Below are 21877 nucleotides of genomic sequence, written 5' to 3'. Positions count from 1 at the left end.
ATCCCATCCGAATAGGGTTTAGGGCTGGGATAATAACCTTCCTGCCAAGTAAAAATTACTGACATGGCAGATTCGGACTGGACTAAAATTACAGATGTGGCGATTTGTGCTCATGCACATAATTAAATTACCTGAGCTCCCCCAGTAAAACATACAGTGTGGCAAAAAAGTATTTAGTCAGCCACCAATTGTGCAAGTTCTCCCACTTAAAAAGATGAGGCCTGTAATTTTCATCATAGGTACACTTCAACTATGACAGACAAAATGAGAAGAAAAAAATCCAGAAAATCACATTGTAGGATTTTTAATGAATTTATTTGCAAATTATGGTGGAAAATAAGTATTTGGTCAATAACAAAAGTTTCTCAATACTTTGTTATATACCCTTTGTTGGCAATGACAGAGGTCAAACATTTTCTGTAAGTCCTCACAAGGTTTTCACACTCCTCTAGAACAGTGATGTTTTGGGGCTGTTGCTGGGCAACACGGACTTTCAACTCCCTCCAAAGATTTTCTATGGGGTTGAGATCTGGAGACTGGCTAGGCCACTCCAGGACCTTGAAATGCTTCTTACGAAGCCACTCCTCCGTTGCCTGGGCGGTGTGTTTGGGATCATTGTCATGCTGAAAGATCCAGCCACGTTTCATCTTCAATGCCCTTGCTGATGGAAGGTGGTTTTCACTCAAAATCTCACGAAACATGGCCCAATTCATTATTTCCTTTACATGGATCAGTCGTCCTGGTCCCTTTGCAGAAAAACAGCCCCAAAGCATGATGTTTCCACTCCCATGCTTCAAAGTAGATATGGTGTTCTTTGGATGCAACTCAGCATTCTTTGTCCTCCAAACACAACGAGTTGAGTTTTTACCAAAAAGTTATATTTTGGTTTCATCTGACCATATGATATTCTCCCAATCTTCTTCTGGATCATCCAAATGCTCTCTAGCAAACTTCAGACGGGCCTGGACATGTACTGGCTTAAGCAGGGGGACACGTCTGTCACTGCAGGATTTGAGTCCCTGGCGGCATAGTGTGTTACTGATGGTAGGCTTTGTTACTTTGGTCCTAGCTCTCTGCAGGTCATTCACTAGGTCCCCCAGTGTGGTTCTGGGATTTTTGCTCACTGTTCTTGTGATCATTTTGACCCCACGGGGTGAGATCTTGCATGGAGCCCCAGATCGAGGGAGATTATCAGTGGTCTTGTATGTCTTCCATTTCCTAATAATTACTCCCACAGTTGATTTCCTCAAACCAAGCTGCTTACCTATTGCAGATTCAGTCTTCCCAGCCTGGTGCAGGTCTACAATTTTGTTTCTGGTGTCCTTTGACAGCTCTTTGGTCTTGGCCATAGTGGAGTTTGGAGTGTGACTGTTTGAGGTTGTGGACAGGTGTCTTTTATACTGATAACAAGTTCAAACAGGCGCCATTAATAAAGGTAAGGAGTGGAGGACAGAGGAGCCTCTTAAAGATGAAGTTACAGGTCTGTGAGAGCCAGAAATCTTGCTTGTGTGTAGGTGACCAAATGCTTATTTTCCACCATAATTTGCTAATAAATTCATTAAAAATCCTACAATGTGATTTTCTTGATTTTTTTCCTCATTTTGTCTGTCATAGTTGAAGTGTACCTATGATGAAGATTACAGGCCTCTCTCATCTTAAGTGGGAGAACTTGCACAATTGGTGGCTGACTAAATACTTTTTCCCCCCACTGTATCCCACCTGAATAGCATACCTCCATGTCTTCCTCATCTTCACACTCTTCTCAAACTGAACAGAACATAGGCTATAAACTAGTTCCTTGCAAGATAGTGCATTTTCTGGACTAGGCCTAATCAAAACATATTTTGGGGAGAAACCTTTGACTCTACTCCTGAACTGCCACCATAACCCTACACAGCACAGTCATTGGTTAAGCAGCACGAAAAAAAATAATAATTATCAGCTAGAGCAGAGCAGGAGGGGGCTCAGTGTTGGAATATATACATTGCATGGCCAGGCACGACTCCAACACCATCATTAAGTTTGCTGACGACACAACAGTGGTAGGACACAACAGTGGTAGGCCTGATCGTACGGCCCAGTACATCACTGGGGCCAAATGTCCTGCCATCCAGGACCTCTATACCAGGCGGTGTCAGAGGAAGGCCCTAAACAAGACTCCAGCCACCCTAGTCATAGACTGTTCTCTCTGCTACCGCAGGGCAAGCAGTACAAGAGCGCCAAGTCTAGGTCCAAAAGGCTTCTGAACAGCTTCTACCCCCAAGCCATAAGACTCTCGAACAGCTAATCAAATGGATACCCAGACTATTTGCATTGCACCCCCCCCCCCCCCCTTTTACGCTGCTGCTACTCTCCATTTATTATCTATGCATTGTCACTTTAACTCTACCTACATGTACATATTACCTCAATTACCTTGACTAACCTGTGACCCCGCACATTGACTCTGTACCGGTACCCCCTGTATGTAGACTCGCTACTGTTATTTTACTGCTGCTCTTTATTTATTTGTTATTTTTAACATCTATTTTTTACTTAACACTTATTTTCCTTAAAACGGCATTGTTGGTTGTATTCAGTTGTACCAGTTGTATTCGGCGCATGTGAGAAATTAAATTTGAGTTCATGCAGCCTAGTTGTATTTATACCATCCCAGCAGCTATCTTCGAAATATAACTTTGCTCTGTGCTTCTCAAAGCATGCACTTCGTAGGCTATAGGCTATGGATCATTTGATTGAGACCACACTTAATAGCCTACAGGTGAACATGATATTGAGTCCCCATCGGATAATCAGGGACGCTGGGCGGCATCAGGCACACATCGATACATAGCCTAATAAGAACGTAATTCTAAAACACTGCCGCCCCTCGTCCCCTATTAAAATAATACTAAATCCTCCCATGACTGAAATTGAGAAGGAAAAAAAATCCTCCAGGTAACCATTCTGTAAATGTCGATCTGACCCTAACAAGACAGACACGTCATTGCTTACCTGGCCCTCAATATTAATTATGGCTTCTTCTAGATGTGAGTAGAGAGGAAATGCACATCAACAAGTAGGCAGATGAATATAAATATGTCAAACATGTACACATTACACACGATAGCTCTGGTACAGGTTGTTACACGTGGCTTGAGGGTCAAGATGCATGTAACGCTCTGGACCACCAGAGCTGTACAAAATTGCAGTTGTACAACAATGTCTTTTTTTTTAAGCATTATTGTGAAACAGTCTTATTTAAATTAGCCTACTCTATGTAAAGTATAGATTTATGTATCAAAAGTATTGTTAACTTGGTAGCAATTCCAGTGTTGTGAGCCTTTCTTTTTGGTATCAATTCGTGCATGTGTTGTGAGCATTTCCTCAGAGTGAATTAAGCACATTTGTTTTACGACAGTCTAAGTTTTACGATAGTTTAAGTTTTCTGTTTTTCAGTATGGTCGCTAGTTACCTCAGCCACAAAGTCAAAACCCCCGCCCATTCCTACATTTTATTTGATTAAAATCAGATTTTAAACCTAACCACACTGCTAACCGTATGCCTAACATTAATCTTAAATTAAGACCAAAAAACTAATTTTTGTTTACATTCCTTTTTACGATATAGACAATTTAACTTTGTGGCTGTGGTAACTAGTGCTTCAGTTCAGGTTTTGATTTACAGCGCCACAAAAAAGCCACATGCGTTTGCATCCCGTGGAAATAGTTTTTAGCACAATTCGCTCCGGCAGCTGATCTTATTTGTTCTACGAAGGTAACTATGTTTTTCAAATATATATTTTTTCTATTTCATCAGTTGCAAGAGGCTACCACAATGTGCTCAGCAAAGCATAACGTGATAGTATTTTGATTTGTTGTAAATAAGAAATCCATGTTGGCTAACCCTAGCTAAGTCGAGTTAACTGTTAGCTAGCTTGTTCTATTGATCCCTTCTGTAAATTTGCAGTGTAACAGTAGTAGCTTGATTTGTTAATATCAATGAAAATGTTACAGCCATTACAAGTCACTGTACTGGTATCAGTCGGAAACGTGATATAATGCATCGATCAGGTCAATTAATTAGCTAACTTACCTAAGCTTACCTTAGCTAAGTTACGTAGTTAGCGCAGGGGTTCTCAACCCTTTTTGGGGCTGGGGACCCCATTTGTTATAAATTTATCAGGGACCCCCTCATAATCAGAACACAACTTGAGAGAGGAAAACATAGCATACAAGTACTGTAGTTTTACTATAACGTTAGCAGTGCATGGCTGGATGAACCAAGTCTCGGGCCTTGGAAGGAACTCTTTGCATCGGAGAGTTTAGAGTTTTCAAACTATTTTCTGGCATTTTTGTCCCTTGTCAGCGAGCTTTGTTGTTGCAGCGTTAAAGCTAGTCCTGCCATAATACTACACATTTCTACTTTATCTAGGGTTCGGGGTTGATTTGTTATGCTCTGCCTGCTCAGTTTTTCACAAGCAAATGGCGAAACATAGAATCAGCTCACCTGCTTTTACTCTATGATTTGAGTTTGATCTAAAATGTTTCTATTATATATTTTTTTTATAAGGAATAGTTTCACCGTATGAAAACTAGAGCACGACTGACATGGGACTTTTGGATCCGAGTGAAAATATTAACCAATAACCGATATCTGCTAATATAATAATACAAATATCTGGAATAAAAAATAAATTAAAAAAAACCCTCATAAACCTGATTAAATAAATTAGAGGAATTAACAATGTAAGCACAACATAAAATTTGGGGTCACCGGTATGACAGTCTTTTAAAATAGAAAATGTGTTACTCTAGTGAAAGGAGGAGATACTGCACTGATTCCAGCAAAAACACTTTCACGGCTCTGAAGACTGAACTGCCTCATATCAGCCACCTTGAAAACAACGACACAGGACACATTTTCAATGTATTGGTATTTAGCACTAACCCTAAGTGAACGGCATCAAGTACACTCACAGCTAGTTAGCAGGCTAGATGGTGGCAAAATGTGAATTTGGACCAGTCCCTGACCAATGACATCACAAGCATCAAAACATAGCTACGAAGTGATGCTTTGTAACCTGCTGTGTTTTTTTGTCTCCCAAAACATTTTAATTACTGAGCTTGAGGAATACCCTTTGCAAAAAAGATAATGTAAGACACCAGATTTTGCGGGCTTCACCGCTGTAACGGTGCATGTTCTTAGCACAGCACTTGCTTTACTTTTGGGCGTCGCATCCATTGTTTATCACCTCACCCAACATGACCTGGCAAGCTTCTATCTATTCAGCACTCACCTCTCTGACTGATGTGTATATAGTTGCATTGTTGGTATAGTGTCCAGTCTTGCAGTAGAGGGCAAAAGCAACATAGGCTTATAGCCATGCAAAGAGTGTCCTCTTCAGGACAAATAATGAAATGTGAAAATATAATTCTATGAAGAACGGCTTTTTTATCAAGTTATGCGCCAAACACTAAATTTGGCGCATAACTTTATTCACTTGGCATATTTTCTCTACAGAGATACTGAAAAATAACGAGAGAGAGAGTGAAATCATAGTGTTTTTACATATTACAATCATTTCATAGCCTAGGTTTCATTTTCAAACATTGGAGATTCAATAGACACATGCACATTCACACCGAGTTGCCATCTTTGAGGAACAGAAGTTAGCAAAAAGTTGGGGCTTGTATTTCATTAACGTTTTATTGAAAAGATACGGATTTAAGTATTGACCTTGGGAGAATCAATGTAGTAGAAGCTAGATTCCACAAAGCCTGGTCTCTGCTCCACTCTGTTGGGGAAATTCATCATAAACTTCCTTCACGATGGAGGTGGTGTTTAGTCCGCTAGTCAAAATGCTGAGTTTTGGCACTTTAGCAAGGCTTTATTCCCCAATTTGTAAAAACGTTTTCCATGTGGTCTATATTAAAGGGTACTTAATTTAATATAACAGGCTTTTCAAGTTCAATATTGGTGCACAATTTCTGCTTATCAAAGGATGCAAAAAGCACACTTTTCGTGGAACAATACATTGTATTGTTAGGTCGTTGGTTAGAATTACGGAGCCAGCAAGGTGAAAATGAATCCCTTGGACAAAATGTAATATGTTCATATAAATATTCATTTAAAAACTGAAAAATGTTTTTTTATTAATTCATTTAAAAATGTAGATTTTTTAAAACAAAATATTTTGACATCTGGCTGCAAGACCCCCTGCAGTACCTTAATGGGACCCCATTTTAGAAACACTGGCATAGCTAGCTAGTTTTATTATGGCATTGAAATAGCCAGGCATTTGGAAAAGTTTATTGCTGACATTGTTTGAAAAACATATCTTGTCTTTGAGAATGAAATGCAAGGAATTGTTGCAATGCCACTTAGCTAAATCATCTATCTATCACAGGCGTACAAGAACATGTCTTTCCGAGGAGGTGGTGGAAGAGGTGGCCGTGGTGGCGGATTCAACCGTGGTGGAGGGGGAAGAGGAGGATACGGTGGTGGTGGTGGTGGAGGATATGGGGGTCGAGGTGGCGGCGGTGGTTTCCGAGGTGGACGAGGAGGCTTCCAGGACTATGGCCCTCCAGAATATGTTGTTGGTAAGATGACTGATTTGGCAATGTGATGATGCACCCATATTGATTAAACACTTTCTCGTGATGCAGGGGGCATTGTTGATGCTTGGCATCCTGAATTTACTCCAGTTGTCTATTAATGTCCATGTTGTCTGCCAGGCGTTGCAACCTCTGTTGTCGTGGGTTTACTTGCAGGTGATGATCCATGATTTTTTCTGTACTGACCATATGTCCTTGCTCTTTCCTCCAGCACTAGGGGAGTTTATGCACCCCTGTGAGGATGAAATTGTGTGCAAGTGTGTAACGGAGGAGAACAAAGTTCCCTACTTCAACGCCCCTGTGTACTTGGAAAACAAGGAGCAGATCGGGAAGGTGGATGAAATCTTCGGTCAGCTACGTGACTTTGTATCCTTTCAATGTTTTGTTGTCTAACCTGTATCGTATTTGTGGTTGGTTTATATCATTACATTCTTCAGTGATACAAAATACTAATCTCAATGTAAAAAGTTGCATGCTATGATACTTTTTCTACTGTTTAACACTGAATTTCATGTCATTTGTGACACTGGTTGGCCCCTTAACCTAAAGCTACAGTATTTCTCTGTCAAACTCTCTGATAATATGAAGGCTTCCTCGTTCAAAAAATTACAGAAGGTAAGCGATATCAGTTTGTTAAATGTAGCAGAGCTTGACCAGTAGTTGCTTAAGTACTTTCTTTCTTGTCTATGATACCCAATCTGGCATCCGTGGGGTTATCTGAGAATGAGGAGCTTTGTGACGGGCAGTGCATTCATGCTTCTCATGCTTTTTGGAACAGAAATTACAGAAATACCTCTCAACTCTCCTGTCAACCAATCATCATCTGTGAATCAAACACGGATTCACAAATCTTTGTTTATTTTTTTTTAGCAGGAGCTCAGTGCAACCCCTCTGCACAGCCAATGTGTACTTCTGTTTTTGCCACAGTTCTATCATAATTCCCCTGTGGAACCTTTGCGCCATGGACACTGGATTGACCATAAATCTGCTTTAGTTATTGCATAGAAATGTCTTGACCTGTATTGTGTAACAGCATATTCTGGTCCACAGTTCTACGTAGACCCAATGAAACTCCTACCACTACAGAGGTTTCTTCCCAGACCCCCGGGTGAGAAGGGTCCCCCAAGGGGAGGCAGAGGAGGTAGAGGTGGAAGAGGAGGTCCCCGCGGAGGTAAGAGTGAAATGCCAACCGCTCAGCCCCATGGGTGTTTTTTCTCTTGTGATTAAAAGTGGAGGAATGTTAGTCAATTGATATTCAAACAAAATACATTTGTCCTCCCAGGTGGATTCCGTGGTGGCAGGGGTGGTGGTGACCGTGGTGGATTTGGAAGAGGAGGCTTCGGTGGTGGGCGGGGAGGAGGAGGATTCAGAGGAAGAGGAGGCGGAGGCGGACGAGGATTCAGAGGTGAGTCCAAATCCTGGAAAAGGAATCCAAGTGACTGTGAATAGACAGTTTGCTGTTTTTAGATTTCATGATGTGTGTTCCTGTGGTATTGATGCCTTTTTCTGTCATCCAGGTGGCAGATGATGACAAACACTGTATGCCCCGTGGGATCCTCACCAAGTGTCAATCCCTACAGGAAGCAAATCAGTGCAATGCGATGCTGGAGCTTGGCTCTGTTGGACTTGCCATGGAGAATGAACATTTCATCTTTTTATACTGCTCAATTATCAATTTGTTTTGTTTTTGTATACCAATCTATGATGAATGTGTGAATTAATGGCTTTTTATTTAATGAACCTTGAAAGCACTCTGCTGTCACAGGGAATAGTATCATTAATGTCCCAGTTTTTGCAACTCTTCAACATTGTTCACAATGGATGGTTTGGGGGTGCATTTGGATGTGTCACGGTGTTATACTGTTGAATATGATTGAGAGCTTTCATGTTGGAGTGCAATGTTGATAAGAGACAGAAATGGATAATACCTGGAATTTTATAAGACATATAAGGCTTGGTTTGGTAAGTGGAAGATATGATGGACATTAGTATTCATTACAATCAGTGGAAAATATTGTATTTACCCCAGAAATCTAATGTGGTTAGAGTACTGGCACCTTGTGTAAAGAAAAGCCTTTGATTAAATAGTATTCTGTAGAAGTTTCTCCTGTTTTTATTTGGACATATAACTTAATGTCTTATTTTTTTGCTCATGCAAAAATAAACAAGTGTTCTGGAATTGGAACAATACCTCCTTCAAATTCAGGGTGATTTTGTTTGTTTCAACACCTTTTGTCAACTGGTCATGTACCGAAAGGTTGCTAGTACCACTGCCGAAAGCAAATAGTCCAGCAGTTCTCTGCAAAGGCAAATTATTCATCTTTGAAATTAGTTAGCTGTTTGTGTGGGTTAAATGTGATAATTTATGTCTTCGTCATACATTTGTCATTCTTATTGGTGTCCCATATCAAGCTGTAATGTGTCTAATCTTGTGAGATCCTTCTCCTTGCTGTAATAATAGCTGTGTGGTCAACAGATGAGATATACTCCACAGTGAGGAAATTACATTGCGGTGTCAAATGTCAATGCCTCACTTCAGGGGTCGATATCCATGTTCAGTTTGTGTGCATGATGCCCTTTATGTGAGTACTATCTGTAGAGAGGCCAAGGCTTTTTTGGCGCAGCTAGGTGGGTAGTCATCGTCCCCCCCCCCCCCCCCATAAACCTACATGGTTGCTGGTTCAAGAACACCCCTTCACAAATGGACAGTGTGATCTACTGTATAATAAGGTTTGCTATAATTGGATAATACCCTCCAATAAATGCCAGGATCGTGTGCATTCACTGCATATGCGGTTGGCTGAGGATTTCATGGGTTTCCACAAATCATGGAACACATCGTCATGGACGCCAACACCTATCCTGATTGGTCGAGACGGTAGTTCTTGAACTGCCACTGCAACCAACCCTTTCTCTCGTGCCGAAGAAAGAACATGGAGGCAGCTGGGAAGGTAAGCTCAAAGTATATGAAAAATCAACATTGTATACGTTTACATTTTGCGCTTTTAAAATGTGCAATGTTAACATTTGTGCCGTTGAAACGACATTAAAGCGTGTATTTTGCTCGCAAAGACATATTTTGAATGTACATTGACCTGGCCGTAGAAGTTCCACGTATAGTCAGCGAGAGATTCAAATAAACATTGTGAAGTTAGTCTGTTTCATTTTAAGCGGATGTGAATCAAGTTAAACTACCGTTATGCAATTAGAGGGGTCATGGGCTTTGAATTAATCTAGGTAGGCAATAGCCGACTTAACTCCACTATTTACGATGGAGTTGTGGGCGGACTGGATCTCCGATGTCACATACAATTAAGTTATGAAAAACTTGATTTCAGCACCCGAAGATAGCCCGCAATTGAACCATAATATGGATTTACAGTAGACGTTCAATATGACGATTCACGTCTCCAACTCAGTCATCAAGTTTTCTGACGACAAAACAGTGTTAGGCCTGATTCAAGCTTCAAGTTCATCGGTGTGCACATCACTGACTACCTCATGAAGCTAGTTGAGAGAATGCCAAGAGTGTGAAAAGCTGTCATCAAGGCAAAGGGTGGCTACTTTGAAAAACCTTAAATATAAAGTATATTTTAATAGGTTATGGCCTAATGATTTTATTTCAATTGACTGATTTCCTTATATGAACTGTAACTCAGTAAAACCAATGAAATTGTTCCTTGTTGCATTTATATTTTTGTTCAGTATACTACAATTTATTATGGGTATTTTTGTGACCATAACTAAAATAGAGTGTAGTAGAGACCACTTCTTTTTGCCTCGGGACGGTAACATCAGCTAGAATCACAAACGGTTCATTGCTGTTTCAAGTTGTCTCATGTTTGAACCAGTCCCCTCCAGATTAAACTAGAGATTGTATACTGGCTTTAGTAGGCCTGGCTCTAGACTACAGATTAAAGTCCATCCAACTGCTAAGAGGCCCAGTCACTGCACATTCCATCTTCTATCACTGACCACCCTCCTCTCTTCAACTGCACTCACCACAGACCCCAATCAATCTTCCAAATTCATATTTTCTGTGTATGAAGTTGACTGTTGACACATTGAGCTTCTCTCTTCCAGGTGATCAAGTGCAAGGCAGCAGTAGCTTGGGAGGCTGGGAAACCTCTGTCCATTGAGGAGGTGGAGGTGGCCCCACCAAAGGCCAACGAAGTGCGCATCAAGGTAACCCTTCCCTTTGCCAAAGATGTCTAAGACTAATGCACTCGTATTGTACTTGCATTACATGTCCAGCAACAACATAACCAACAACCTCATCCTGTAGTAGACGGCTGTATCTTTGGTTTGTGTGTGTGATACAATATATATTCCTAGAACCATGTCAGTGAGCACTCGCTCTGTAAAACATAACATACTGTTTGATGCAGGCTGCTCTTAGACAGGGATGAACTGTTCAGCAGCTGGAATACCGTGGGGAGCTGCTTGTGTTTCCCTGTCTCCCGGCCCAAATAGATTCAGTGGGCCAGCTGTGAGGAAGTCATCTTTGGAATATGTTCAACAGGGCCTATCTGGCCCAGTGTTTAGACTAGAGAGCGTCATTTATGGTATACTCTATAAGCATTTTACCACATTCCTCTAATAGCTAGCCGCCTGTCTTGCACCATTTAGACAACCATGTGATAGTTTCTATGATCAACATAGCAGGTGCAGTTGTTGGTATTGTACTGTAGGGAATAGTCCTGGTGGGTTGAGATGTGGTTCAACAATTAGGGATGTTTTAGGCTAGTTGGCACACGTCCTTCATAGCCTACTGGGTGTGATGGATGAATTAACTAATGGCAATGTTGTCTTTCAGGTCTTTGCGACAGGGGTTTGTCACACAGATGCCTTCACCTTGAGTGGCAGCGACCCTGAGGGACTTTTCCCTGTCATCCTGGGTCATGAGGGTGCCGGGACAGTCGAAAGCGTAGGAGAGGGAGTCACCAAGTTCAAACCAGGTGAGGGACTGTGAATATCAACAAATGTATTATCCCTAAAACAGCGGTTAGAGCATTGGACCAGTAACCGAAAGGTCGCTGGTTCAAATTCCCGAGCCGACAAGGTGAAAAATCTGTCTGTGTACTTGAGAAAGACACTTAACCCTAATTTGCACCGGGGCGCCATACTACTATGGCTGACCCTGTCAACAACACATTTCACTGCACCTATAGTGTATTCATACCCCTTGACTCATTCCACATTTTGTTGTGTTACAGCCTGAATTAAAAATGGATTTAACAGTGGGTCTTTCTGGGTAAATCTCTAAAAGCTTTGCACACCTGGATTGTACATTATTTTTCAAAAAAGTATTTTAAGCTCTGTCAAGTTGGTTGTTGATCATTGCTAGACAGCCATTTTCAAGTCTTGCTATAGATTTTCAAGCTGATTTAAGTCAAAACTGTAACTTGTCCACTCAGGAACAATCAATGTAGTCTTGGTAACAAACTCCATTTTATATTTGTCCGTGTGTTTTAAGATCTTGTCCTGCTGAAAGATGAATTTGTCTCCTAGTGTCTGTTGGAAAGAGTTGTTTTAGCATAAAGATAAACGGAATAGAGCTAAGCACAGGCAACATCTTAGAGGAAAACCTGGCTTTATGCTAAAACAACTCCCTAGTACTTCGCCGATAACGAGCATACCCATAACATGATGCAGCCACCACCATGCTTGAAAATATGAAGAGTGGTACTCTGTGATGTGTTTTCTTGGACTTGCCCCAAGTATAACGCTTTGTATTCAGAACAAATATTTCTTTGCCACATTTTTGTAGTGTTACTTTAGTGCCTTTTTGCAAACAGGATGCATGTTTTGGAATATATTTATTATGTATAGGCTTCCTTTTCACTCTATTTAGATTAGTAGTGTGGAGTAACTGCAATGTTGTTGATCCATCCTTAGGAGAAAACTATCATAGCCATTAAACTCTGTAACTGTTTTAAAGTCACCGTTGGCTTTCTGGTGAAATCCCTGAGCGGTTTCTTTCCTCTCCGGCAACTGAGTTAGAGGACGCCTGTATCTTTGTAGTGACTGGGTGTATAGATACACCATCTGAAGTGTAATTAATAACTTAACCATGCTCAAAGGGATATTCAATGTTTCCTTTTAAAATGTTTACCCATCTACCAAAAAGTGCCCTTCTTTGCGAGGCATTGGAAAACCTACCTGGTCTTTGTGGCTGAATCTGTGTTTGAAATTCACTGCTCGGCTGAGGGATTTTACAATTATCTGTATGTGTTGGGTACAGAGATGAGGTAGTCATTCAAAAATCAAGTTAAACAATATTATTATGAGTCCTTGCACCTTATTATGTGACTTGTTAAGCACATTTTTATTCCTGAACTTATTTAGGCTTGCCATAACTAAGGGTTGAATACTTATTTACTCAATACATTTCATCTTTTCATTTTTGCTAGCTTGTAAACATGTCGAAAAACATATTTCCATTTTGACATGATGGGGTATTGTGTGTGTGTGTGTGTGTGTGTGTCTAAGCCAGTGACACAAAATCTACATGTATTTCCTTTTAAATTCAGGCTGTAACACAACAAAATGTGGAAAAAGTCAAGGGCTGCGAATACTTTCTGAAGGCTCTGTATCTGGTGTATGTGACAATACATGATATTTTATTTTAGGCCAGAACTAACATGCCAGAATCAACTAATACCAGGACTTGATCAGTTGAATCGGATGATCAGTCGAATCAGATGTTTAGGTACTGGGCTGGAATTAAATTATGTTTGAATGAAATCACTAAAAGTCATTTTTATCTCCTAGGTGACACCGTCATCCCATTGTATGTGCCGCAGTGTGGTGAGTGCAAATTCTGCAAAAACCCCAAGACCAACCTCTGCGGGAAGATCAGGTAACTAGAAGGGAATCTGGCCTGTCAATAGTGCAGGATGAGTCCATTATAGCTTGGAAGGTTGAGGACAAGCTCATTCTATTTTCAAAGTCAGCCAGGTAGGCAGTGAAGGACTGAGCATATCTGTAATGACAGTTAGAATAATCTCAGATATAATAGGACCGTATGCTACTCCAGTCTTGGGATTGAAATAGCTGCTGTGCGGGCGAAGAAGTAACCAGTGTTGCGAACACCAACATTGCAACTTAAACCAAATTCTGTCAGGCAGAGGTCTGAAATAGCCCCTGAAATAGTTGACAAAAATGTTTCACTCGGGGGGGGCCCCCATTCAGCATTGGGGAACATCCTGCGCGCGTGCGCACACACCACGTCTATTTCTATGGGCACAAGCCCATGACAGAAACAGTTTACCCCCCTATTGGTGGAGAGAATTTTGCAGGTTTAAAGCTTGTTTCCTGCAATTCTACGTGTTTTGTCATGGGGGCGCAAAGTTCTTTTTTTTCCACGTCTAATGTGTATTCATGTGATATTTGGGTGACAATTGCTACAATATCTGTGGGCTAAAAAAACTAAATAAAACAAGGTTAGCTGACATGGGCCAGTTGATCTGGACATTTCGGACAAGTTATAATTAGCCCTCTAAGCTATGCAATGACTAACATGACAAGATCAACAGATGATGTACTACCCAATTTCGAAATTGCACCGTGTGCATTATACTATTGCAACTGGCTGTTACTGATAATCATTCGCCCCCTCTCCAGAATGACCCAAGGCCGGGGTCTGATGCCTGACAACACCTCGCGGTTCACCTGCAAGGGCAAGCAGCTGTTCCACTTCATGGGGACCAGCACCTTCTCTGAGTACACAGTGGTGGCCGACATATCGGTGGCCAAGGTGGATGAGAAGGCTCCCCTGGACAAGGTGTGCTTGCTGGGCTGCGGCATCTCCACGGGCTACGGAGCTGCCCTCAACACTGCCAAGGTTGGTGGGAGACGCCAGGCTGCAAAACAAAGTACCTAGTCTAGAAGTGGAAAGCACAAGCCATGAGTTACAGCTTTGTGTCATTTGGTTGTATCACTTTGTTTTCTATCCTCTGTAAATTAACTTTCCACTCATGCAAATACTTAGTTAATATGTCCACTGGTTTCAAATTTAGGAAAGCAAATGAATAGGCAATGATCATAATAACACACATCAGACACTAAAATTGTATGACATTGTTTTACTGACAAAAGCCATTCTGTAACTCTTGCGTTCCCAACCTACCTCCAGGTTGAGCCTGGCTCCACTTGTGCCATTTTCGGCCTGGGCGCCATCGGCCTTGCCGTCATCATGGGCTGCAAGGTTGCCGGGGCGACCAGGATAATCGGCGTGGACATAAACCCAGACAAGTTTGACAAGGGCAAAGAGTTTGGGGCCACCGAGTTGGTGAACCCCAAGGACCACAGCAAGCCCATCCAGGAGGTGCTGGTGGAGATGACCGACGGGGGGGTGGACTACTCCTTTGAATGCATCGGCAACGTGGCTATTATGGTAAGACTGTCCATTTAATAAAGTGAATAATGTCACATTAATAAATTATTTTGCTATCTCTCAATTCAATTATCTTATGTCTCTTCCTTCACCAGAGAATACTTTTTTCAAACGATATGAACAGAAAATATTTTATATTTGTATGGAACAATAAAACTGAGAATATTTTTATAAAATATATTACTGATTTCAAAAGGGTGGGCTAAAACTGACTAATTTAAAAGCCCTGGATGTGACCTTGAGGGTGTCCTGGATACAGAAACTATATTCCAATCCAAACTGGATTTCAGCTAAATTAACTAAATGCGACATTCTGATTTTCACACACAACCTCCTACCTTTTCTTAAAGATTTCTCTACCAAAACAACAGTATTTTTAGCAGTGCATCTCCATTCCTCCAGGAGGCAATAAAAGCATGGTTACAGTTACAATTCTATCTACGTGAAAACCCTGAGGAAATTCTTCAGCAACTTATTTGGTACAACACAAATATTGAAATTGATGGACAACCACTTTGTTGGCAACCTTTTATTGAAAAACACATTTATTTTCTAAATGACATTGTGGACAAGGATGGAACGTTGCTTGATTTTGGAACATTGTGTCGAACCTATGGGGATATTTAAACAAGTCATGTATGCTGAGTTGGTGTCTGCTATACCCCCCACATGGAAGGTTAAGATGAAGATGGAAAATCACAACATAACTGTGTGCCGTCCCTGCTACAGGTTCAAGGCTGGCTTTCCCATCACTCCATCAAGCAACATATTAACCCTCAGCTTATCATCTTTGGTGACCTCAATGTCCATAGGTATTCAATTAACAACACCATATTTTCTGCTAGGTAAAATATGAATATCCAAAACAACCAACCTTTTTTAAACAATTTGTTAAGACACCGATTCATCCATGAATGTACAATTTACTATTAGAAATCAGAAAATTCAACAGCATCAAAGAAAGTGGGAGTGTTGGTTAACTCTTTAGGCATATTTATTTGACTAAGTTGACTAGAGTTCTATTGAACAATGTTAATTAAAGCAAATATACTGTGTAATTATAGGGCAAAATGTTCCATATGCCATGGAATGTAAGCTAACAATAATTTGTCCTCATTTCTTTTTGTATTAGGCTACACCATGGCATTGTTGTATTGTGTCTGTCTATTGTTATGTACATTGTCCTCAGTTCTTATGGTTGTCTAACAAAATAAAGACACTCTCCAACACTATGGAAGGTGTTATACTCTTCACCACCAGAGGTCACTGTAGGGGATACTTCAGGCTTGGACCACAACCCCAAAATACATGTCACTTTGCTAAGCAGATGAGTATTTAGGGAATCCAATCTTCTGATGATGGTCAATTGGTTGTTTCAGAGGGCAGCTCTGGAGGCGTGCCACAAAGGCTGGGGCGAGAGCATCATCATCGGGGTGGCCGGCGCAGGGCAGGAGATCTCCACACGTCCGTTCCAGCTGGTTACCGGCCGTGTGTGGAGGGGCACAGCATTTGGAGGTTAATGTCATGGATGATTTTCATAAGGAACCTTGCCTTTTTTGACGTAAATGTATTTTACTCTGTAAAGTCACCTATGTTTTGGATAAATATGTAGTTATGAGACTTTTTTTTATGGAAGTATGATAATGCAGTAAGGTAATGCATAGATTCCTCCATTATGTTTTCCTGTTCCTTTGTCCCAGGCTGGAAGAGTGTGGATAGCGTCCCCAAACTAGTGACTGACTACATGAACAAGAAGCTGAAGGTGGATGAGTTTGTAACCCACACCTTGCCCTTTGACCAGATCAATGAGGGCTTTGACCTCATGCATGCTGGAAAGAGGTAAATAGATCAGGTGTTGCATCATATTACATCAGTGTGATGTTAGTTTATAAAAATATATACTTCCAACACAAAGTATATTAAAGGCTTTTAAATCTGTATGCTAATCACCGTATTTTAATGTGTCCTTTACAGTATCCGTACCGTCTTGAAGTTCTGAAGTGCCTCCCTGCCATGTTGAGCATCACATTCACCTTCAGGCCTTTATAAAACAATCACCTTTCATACACTGTAGCACTTAACCCTGTGCACTTAATGTCATTCAACTTTCAGAATTAGCTCTCCAGTCCAGTTGCATACATATGTAGCTCTGTCCATGTCAATTAGGATCAATAAAACATTTCAAAAAAAGCAATAGTCCTCTCTTGTGTTTTCTTTACAGTTTTTGAAATGAAATGTGCCATAGGTACCGGCTATAACTTTGAAAAAATATATTTTTCTGGATGACTCAGAAATTGGACAAAGGACTTTCCAGACTAAAGCTCAACCATTTAATCCTATTGAAGTCTGGCAATCATCCAGAGCTCCACAACCAAATGGTTTACTTATGCGACATTGATTTGAATGATCATGGATGCATCATTGAAAGAGACTTAACAGGTAAATATGATGGAGCAAAACAACTTAGGCACTATTTTGAGCAGAGTATTGGCATGTTTTGATATTGACTGATGCAGTAAGATTGTCACTGAGTCACCCTGGTATCAAAGCATATGAAAATGCATGCACTGATTAATGGAGACTAAATAAAATGTCTGCATTGTGTACTGATGAAGTGGTAATAAAATAGGTGGGTAAATGCCTTAAACTAGTGTAAAAATAAAACGATAAACAAAATAAATAGTGGTCATAGACTTAATTACTGTACTTTCCAAGTGCTCCAAGCAAATTTGAAGTTGGAAGAGCTCACATCTGAGCATGCGCAGTTAGGTTTACCATACTTGGTTGTCATGTTGGAAAACGCAATCCAATCCGCTTTTATGTTTCACATTACAGAATTGTGAATCCGATAATCAGAAGATGGCGACAGCTGAGTCGGTGAGGGATTGCATTAACTCTACATTTTGTAAGATAATGGGCAGTTTTCGGTTACAGTTATACTCAAATATATAACGTGATATATTAGCTAGTGATGCAAATGTATGGTGGGTGTTGCTGCGAGTGCACGACCACCGCAAATGTGAGAATGATTGTTGGAATGTTCGACTCTTCGAGGGCTCCTAAGTGAACCACGAGCTGTCGCTAGCTAATCGATTGTGCATGCTGGAGTTGGGGATATAGCAAGTTACAAGACGTCTCAATGTTAGTCACTATACCTTCATAAGTATTGAAGGTTAAAAAGATCCATGCCCAGCAGTGTCAACCGTTAACAGTACTACTAACAGGCATGATCGCCACCGCCCCTTCAAGAAAGGTGGCTAGCGAGTTGACCTTCTTGGTGCGTTCCAGGGATAAGTTGCACCAGTTGGGAGTAACAATTTAAAAGGTTTATCTCAAATGCTAGGTCGCTTTTTGAGATCTCTTCCCCATCTCTCCAGGAATCAAGTTTGAATCCCCCTAATTCCGAGGCGAAAAAAAGTGAAACTGGTCAAGAAATTGTAAATCCTGAAGATTACATCAAACATCCACTACAAAATAGGTAAGTACTATAGCTGCTTAACCTAGCTAGTTCCACATGAAAATACACAACTAACTATATCCATTGGGATATCAGTATCCACTAGTGTTAATGCCTGACTATAGTTTATACCAGTCTTGTCAGGCATGGGTTAAAATATTACAGGAAGCACTGTATATCCCTAAAAGTGTACTGTGGCGCTTATCTGCACCATTATCCACAGATCACTTGCCCCGTTACCACAAGGTTGCAGGTTCAAGTACTGCTCATCTTATTATATGCCATTTAACAGACATGAGTGAATGCATTTTACATATGGGTGGCCCCAGCGGGAATCAAACCCACAACCTTTGGCATTGCAAGCTCCATGCTCTACCAGCCACACAGGACCAACATCTTCCCCCTCAATCGCTACACAATGTGTAAGAAACGTACATAGTAAACTGAAAACTGTCAAGGTTGACGTGGAGTGTGTTTTGCCTGATGCATTGTCAATATACGCTTATAGGCTATAGACAGGTTGGTTGTTAAGCAACAAAACTGACGCATTTGCAACTGTGGGGCAAAACTGAGGGTTGGCTTAGAATGTTGACATGTAAACTATATTTAGTCTGCAAATGTTCATTGAAAATATAAATACATTTGCACAATAAGCTCTTATCTTTCAAATACATTGTTGTTGGTTAGCTAGCTAGTGAATTCTTGCCATATTAGCATTGCCAGGAAATCAGTCTAAACACCTGTTGTTAGATATCTGACCGTTCAGAATCATAACCAATCATGGCCTCCGGCCACATTGATGCTCACACATTATTTTTGTGACGTCAGCCAATCCATCTATAGTGTTGACACAAAATCGTCGAATTTTGTTTGCTATGCAGATGGGCTCTGTGGTTCTTTAAGAATGACAAAACGAAAACCTGGCAAGCAAACCTCCGTCTCATCTCCAAGTTTGACACAGTGGAAGACTTCTGGGCGTAAGTATTTTATTGTAGAAAGTCACCTGCAACATCTTACATATATTCAGACTCTGAGTGTCTTACTGCGTCACTACTGTGCCTGTCCTCCTGTTTTCCCAGTCTGTATAATCACATCCAACTATCAAGTAACTTGATCTCCGGCTGTGACTACTCACTTTTCAAGGTAAGGATGATTTTTCCCTATCTGTAATCTCACACATGCTCCTTTTTCATCCATACCCATTTCTACATCCATAACAGCACATTTTTGTTGAGGTTGTGGCCAGTAGCAGCAACCGATGAAATTGTCCATAAAACAATTATGTTAATTCACAAATTCAGTTGAGTTATTGACTTGCACAGTGCCTTTTAGGCAGAGGGCTACACTGTGACAGGGAGTTGTCACATCTCCCAAGGTCTCGTTTCAGCCTGTGGCTTTAGCTTTCACTGCAAGGGTTATGACCCCACCCAAGGAGGTCAGTCTGCCCTAAATAGACCACTCCTCTGACTGTTAAACAGCCTCTATCAGTCATAATTCAATGTCATGATCTTATACTAGTATTGGTTGGCTGCTTTTCACGTCAGTCAGCTTTAATTTCCATTCCTTATGTCGAACTAGATTTCCAGTTTTAGGTTTCATCTATTCCTCTTAAGTAACAACCAAACGAACCGAGTTGTTCTTGGCTTAATCCCTTTATCTGAAAACAAGTTTAATCCAAAGCTCATCTATCATGTAGTATCAAGTTCTGCAAACAAAACAAGCAAATGTCGGGGCTCATCTTTGCAGACAAGCAACCCCTGACCTTTAAAGGCAAAAAAAAAGTAATGAATTGAACTTTGCCCTTTAACCCCTGAGCCTGGTCTGTTTTTGTGCTGCAGGATGGTATCGAGCCCATGTGGGAGGACGAGAGGAACAAGCGTGGTGGCAGGTGGCTCATCACACTTTCCAAACAGCAGCGCAGGGCCGACCTCGACCGCTTCTGGCTGGAAACGGTTAGTACCCCATCCCTACAGGTCTGATTACACGCACAAAGGGCATAACTACACAAAGATGTATTAACTATTTGTATGTAACCCTACTCTGTACAAGTTGGTGTATCTATCTCATGTTAAGTGTGTGGGACATAACTCTGCTATCTAGTGGCCTGTCTCTCACTCACACAGACATACACACACACACACACACACACACAATATATATTCACACAGCCTTTTTCCCAGAAGTACACATCTACAAGTGCATTACTTGGACATGCAATATATGTCTCAAAGTTGATTATGTCTAGCTGTCATTAAAGTATTAAAACATCTGGCTGTCCATGTGCATTTCAGCTCCTGTGCCTAGTGGGCGAAGCCTTCGATGACCACAGTGATGATGTATGCGGGGCAGTAGTTAACATCCGAACGAAAGGAGACAAACTTGCGATTTGGACAACAGACTACGAAAACAAGGATGCTATTACACACATAGGGTGAGCCGGCGTCGCTATACCATTTAGTTAGCCCTGAAAGATGTTGACCATCTCTTGTTTTTATCCATATCCAGATATTTTTACTAGACTGTATTTTCCCTCCTCTAGACAAGGGTGGAAGGAGAGGTTAGGCGTGCCACACAAGGTGATCATCGGATATCAATCACACGCTGACACTGCCACCAAGAGTGGTTCCACCACCAAGAACAAGTTTGTTGTCTAAGGAGTTGTTTTTTTTGGTTGTTTTTCCTTTCCGTTTCCATGGCGTTTGTTGAAATGCTGTTGCGAAGTTTAATCTGCTACCCAATTGAAACCAAAGCTTCAACACAGACGATTGCCTTTATTCAATGAATTGCAATATGATTTCACGACAAAATTTGCCCTTTGCCCTCAAAATTTTCCCCTCATATTTGCCTTGAAACAAACCTATACCTTCGATGAAGGGTGGGAATAACCATGAGAATTGAAATACCCCCCAAAAAGTTATCCATGTTCCTTTTTTTAATGCGCCATTTCCGTTTTATTACTGAGGATATACTAGGAGGCTTTTTGTTGATATATTTTATGTTTAACAGCATCACACTCGTAGCTGCCAGGGATTTGTCTGTGTTTTCGGGACTCCTAATTCCAAACTGTAAAAAAAAATATATAAAAAATATATATATATTAGTACCTGTCAAAAGTTTGGACACCTACTCATTCAAGGGTTTTTCTATATTTTTACTATTTTCTACATTGTAAAATAATAGTGTAGATATCAACTATAAAATAACACATACGGAATCATGTAGTAACCAAAAAAGTGTTAAACAAATCAAAATATATTTTATATTTAAGATTCTTCAAAGTAGCCTTGATGACAGCTTTGCATACTCTTGGCATTCTCTCAACCAGCTTCATGCTTTTTTTCATCTGGAATGCAGTCTTGAAGGAGTTCCCACAAATGCTGAGCACTATAATGCATTTTCTGAATGTAAAATTGCTTTCAGTGTAAA

General features: G+C 40.8%; 3 protein-coding genes across 4 annotated transcripts; all 3 read left to right on the top strand.

Moving 5' to 3' along the window:
• The first annotated feature begins 3599 nt into the window (after nucleotides 1–3599).
• LOC110488920 (H/ACA ribonucleoprotein complex subunit 1) lies at nucleotides 3600–8797 on the top strand. Its single transcript, XM_021561387.2, has 7 exons — nucleotides 3600–3756; nucleotides 6389–6581; nucleotides 6808–6962; nucleotides 7152–7211; nucleotides 7647–7767; nucleotides 7879–8001; nucleotides 8114–8797. The coding sequence occupies exons 2-7, from the start codon at nucleotides 6401–6403 to the stop codon at nucleotides 8122–8124; spliced, it is 651 nt and encodes a 216-aa protein (XP_021417062.1). The 5' UTR covers nucleotides 3600–3756; nucleotides 6389–6400; the 3' UTR covers nucleotides 8125–8797.
• A 615-nt stretch (nucleotides 8798–9412) lies between these two features.
• LOC110488919 (alcohol dehydrogenase class-3) lies at nucleotides 9413–17188 on the top strand. Its single transcript, XM_036943045.1, has 9 exons — nucleotides 9413–9547; nucleotides 10680–10781; nucleotides 11413–11554; nucleotides 13371–13458; nucleotides 14223–14442; nucleotides 14734–14994; nucleotides 16374–16509; nucleotides 16695–16833; nucleotides 16969–17188. The coding sequence occupies exons 1-9, from the start codon at nucleotides 9530–9532 to the stop codon at nucleotides 16991–16993; spliced, it is 1131 nt and encodes a 376-aa protein (XP_036798940.1). The 5' UTR covers nucleotides 9413–9529; the 3' UTR covers nucleotides 16994–17188.
• A 552-nt stretch (nucleotides 17189–17740) lies between these two features.
• eif4ea (eukaryotic translation initiation factor 4ea) lies at nucleotides 17741–21623 on the top strand. Of its 2 annotated transcripts, none has more exons than XM_021561385.2 (7): nucleotides 17741–17871; nucleotides 18372–18472; nucleotides 19333–19428; nucleotides 19531–19594; nucleotides 20290–20403; nucleotides 20743–20882; nucleotides 20991–21620. In XM_021561385.2, the coding sequence occupies exons 1-7, from the start codon at nucleotides 17854–17856 to the stop codon at nucleotides 21103–21105; spliced, it is 648 nt and encodes a 215-aa protein (XP_021417060.2). In that variant the 5' UTR covers nucleotides 17741–17853; the 3' UTR covers nucleotides 21106–21620. The 2 variants fall into 2 exon arrangements, with proteins under 2 accessions (XP_021417060.2, XP_036798939.1); XM_036943044.1 differs by lacking the exon at nucleotides 17741–17871 and adding an exon at nucleotides 18005–18271 and having other exon boundaries at nucleotides 20991–21623.
• Nucleotides 21624–21877: the final 254 nt, after the last annotated feature.

This window comes from Oncorhynchus mykiss, chromosome 14 (assembly GCF_013265735.2).
Source record: "Oncorhynchus mykiss isolate Arlee chromosome 14, USDA_OmykA_1.1, whole genome shotgun sequence".
Taxonomy (NCBI): Eukaryota; Metazoa; Chordata; class Actinopteri; order Salmoniformes; family Salmonidae; genus Oncorhynchus; species Oncorhynchus mykiss.
The sequence above is the reverse complement of the archived record's forward strand: the minus strand, read 5'-3'. Positions and strand labels throughout refer to the sequence as shown.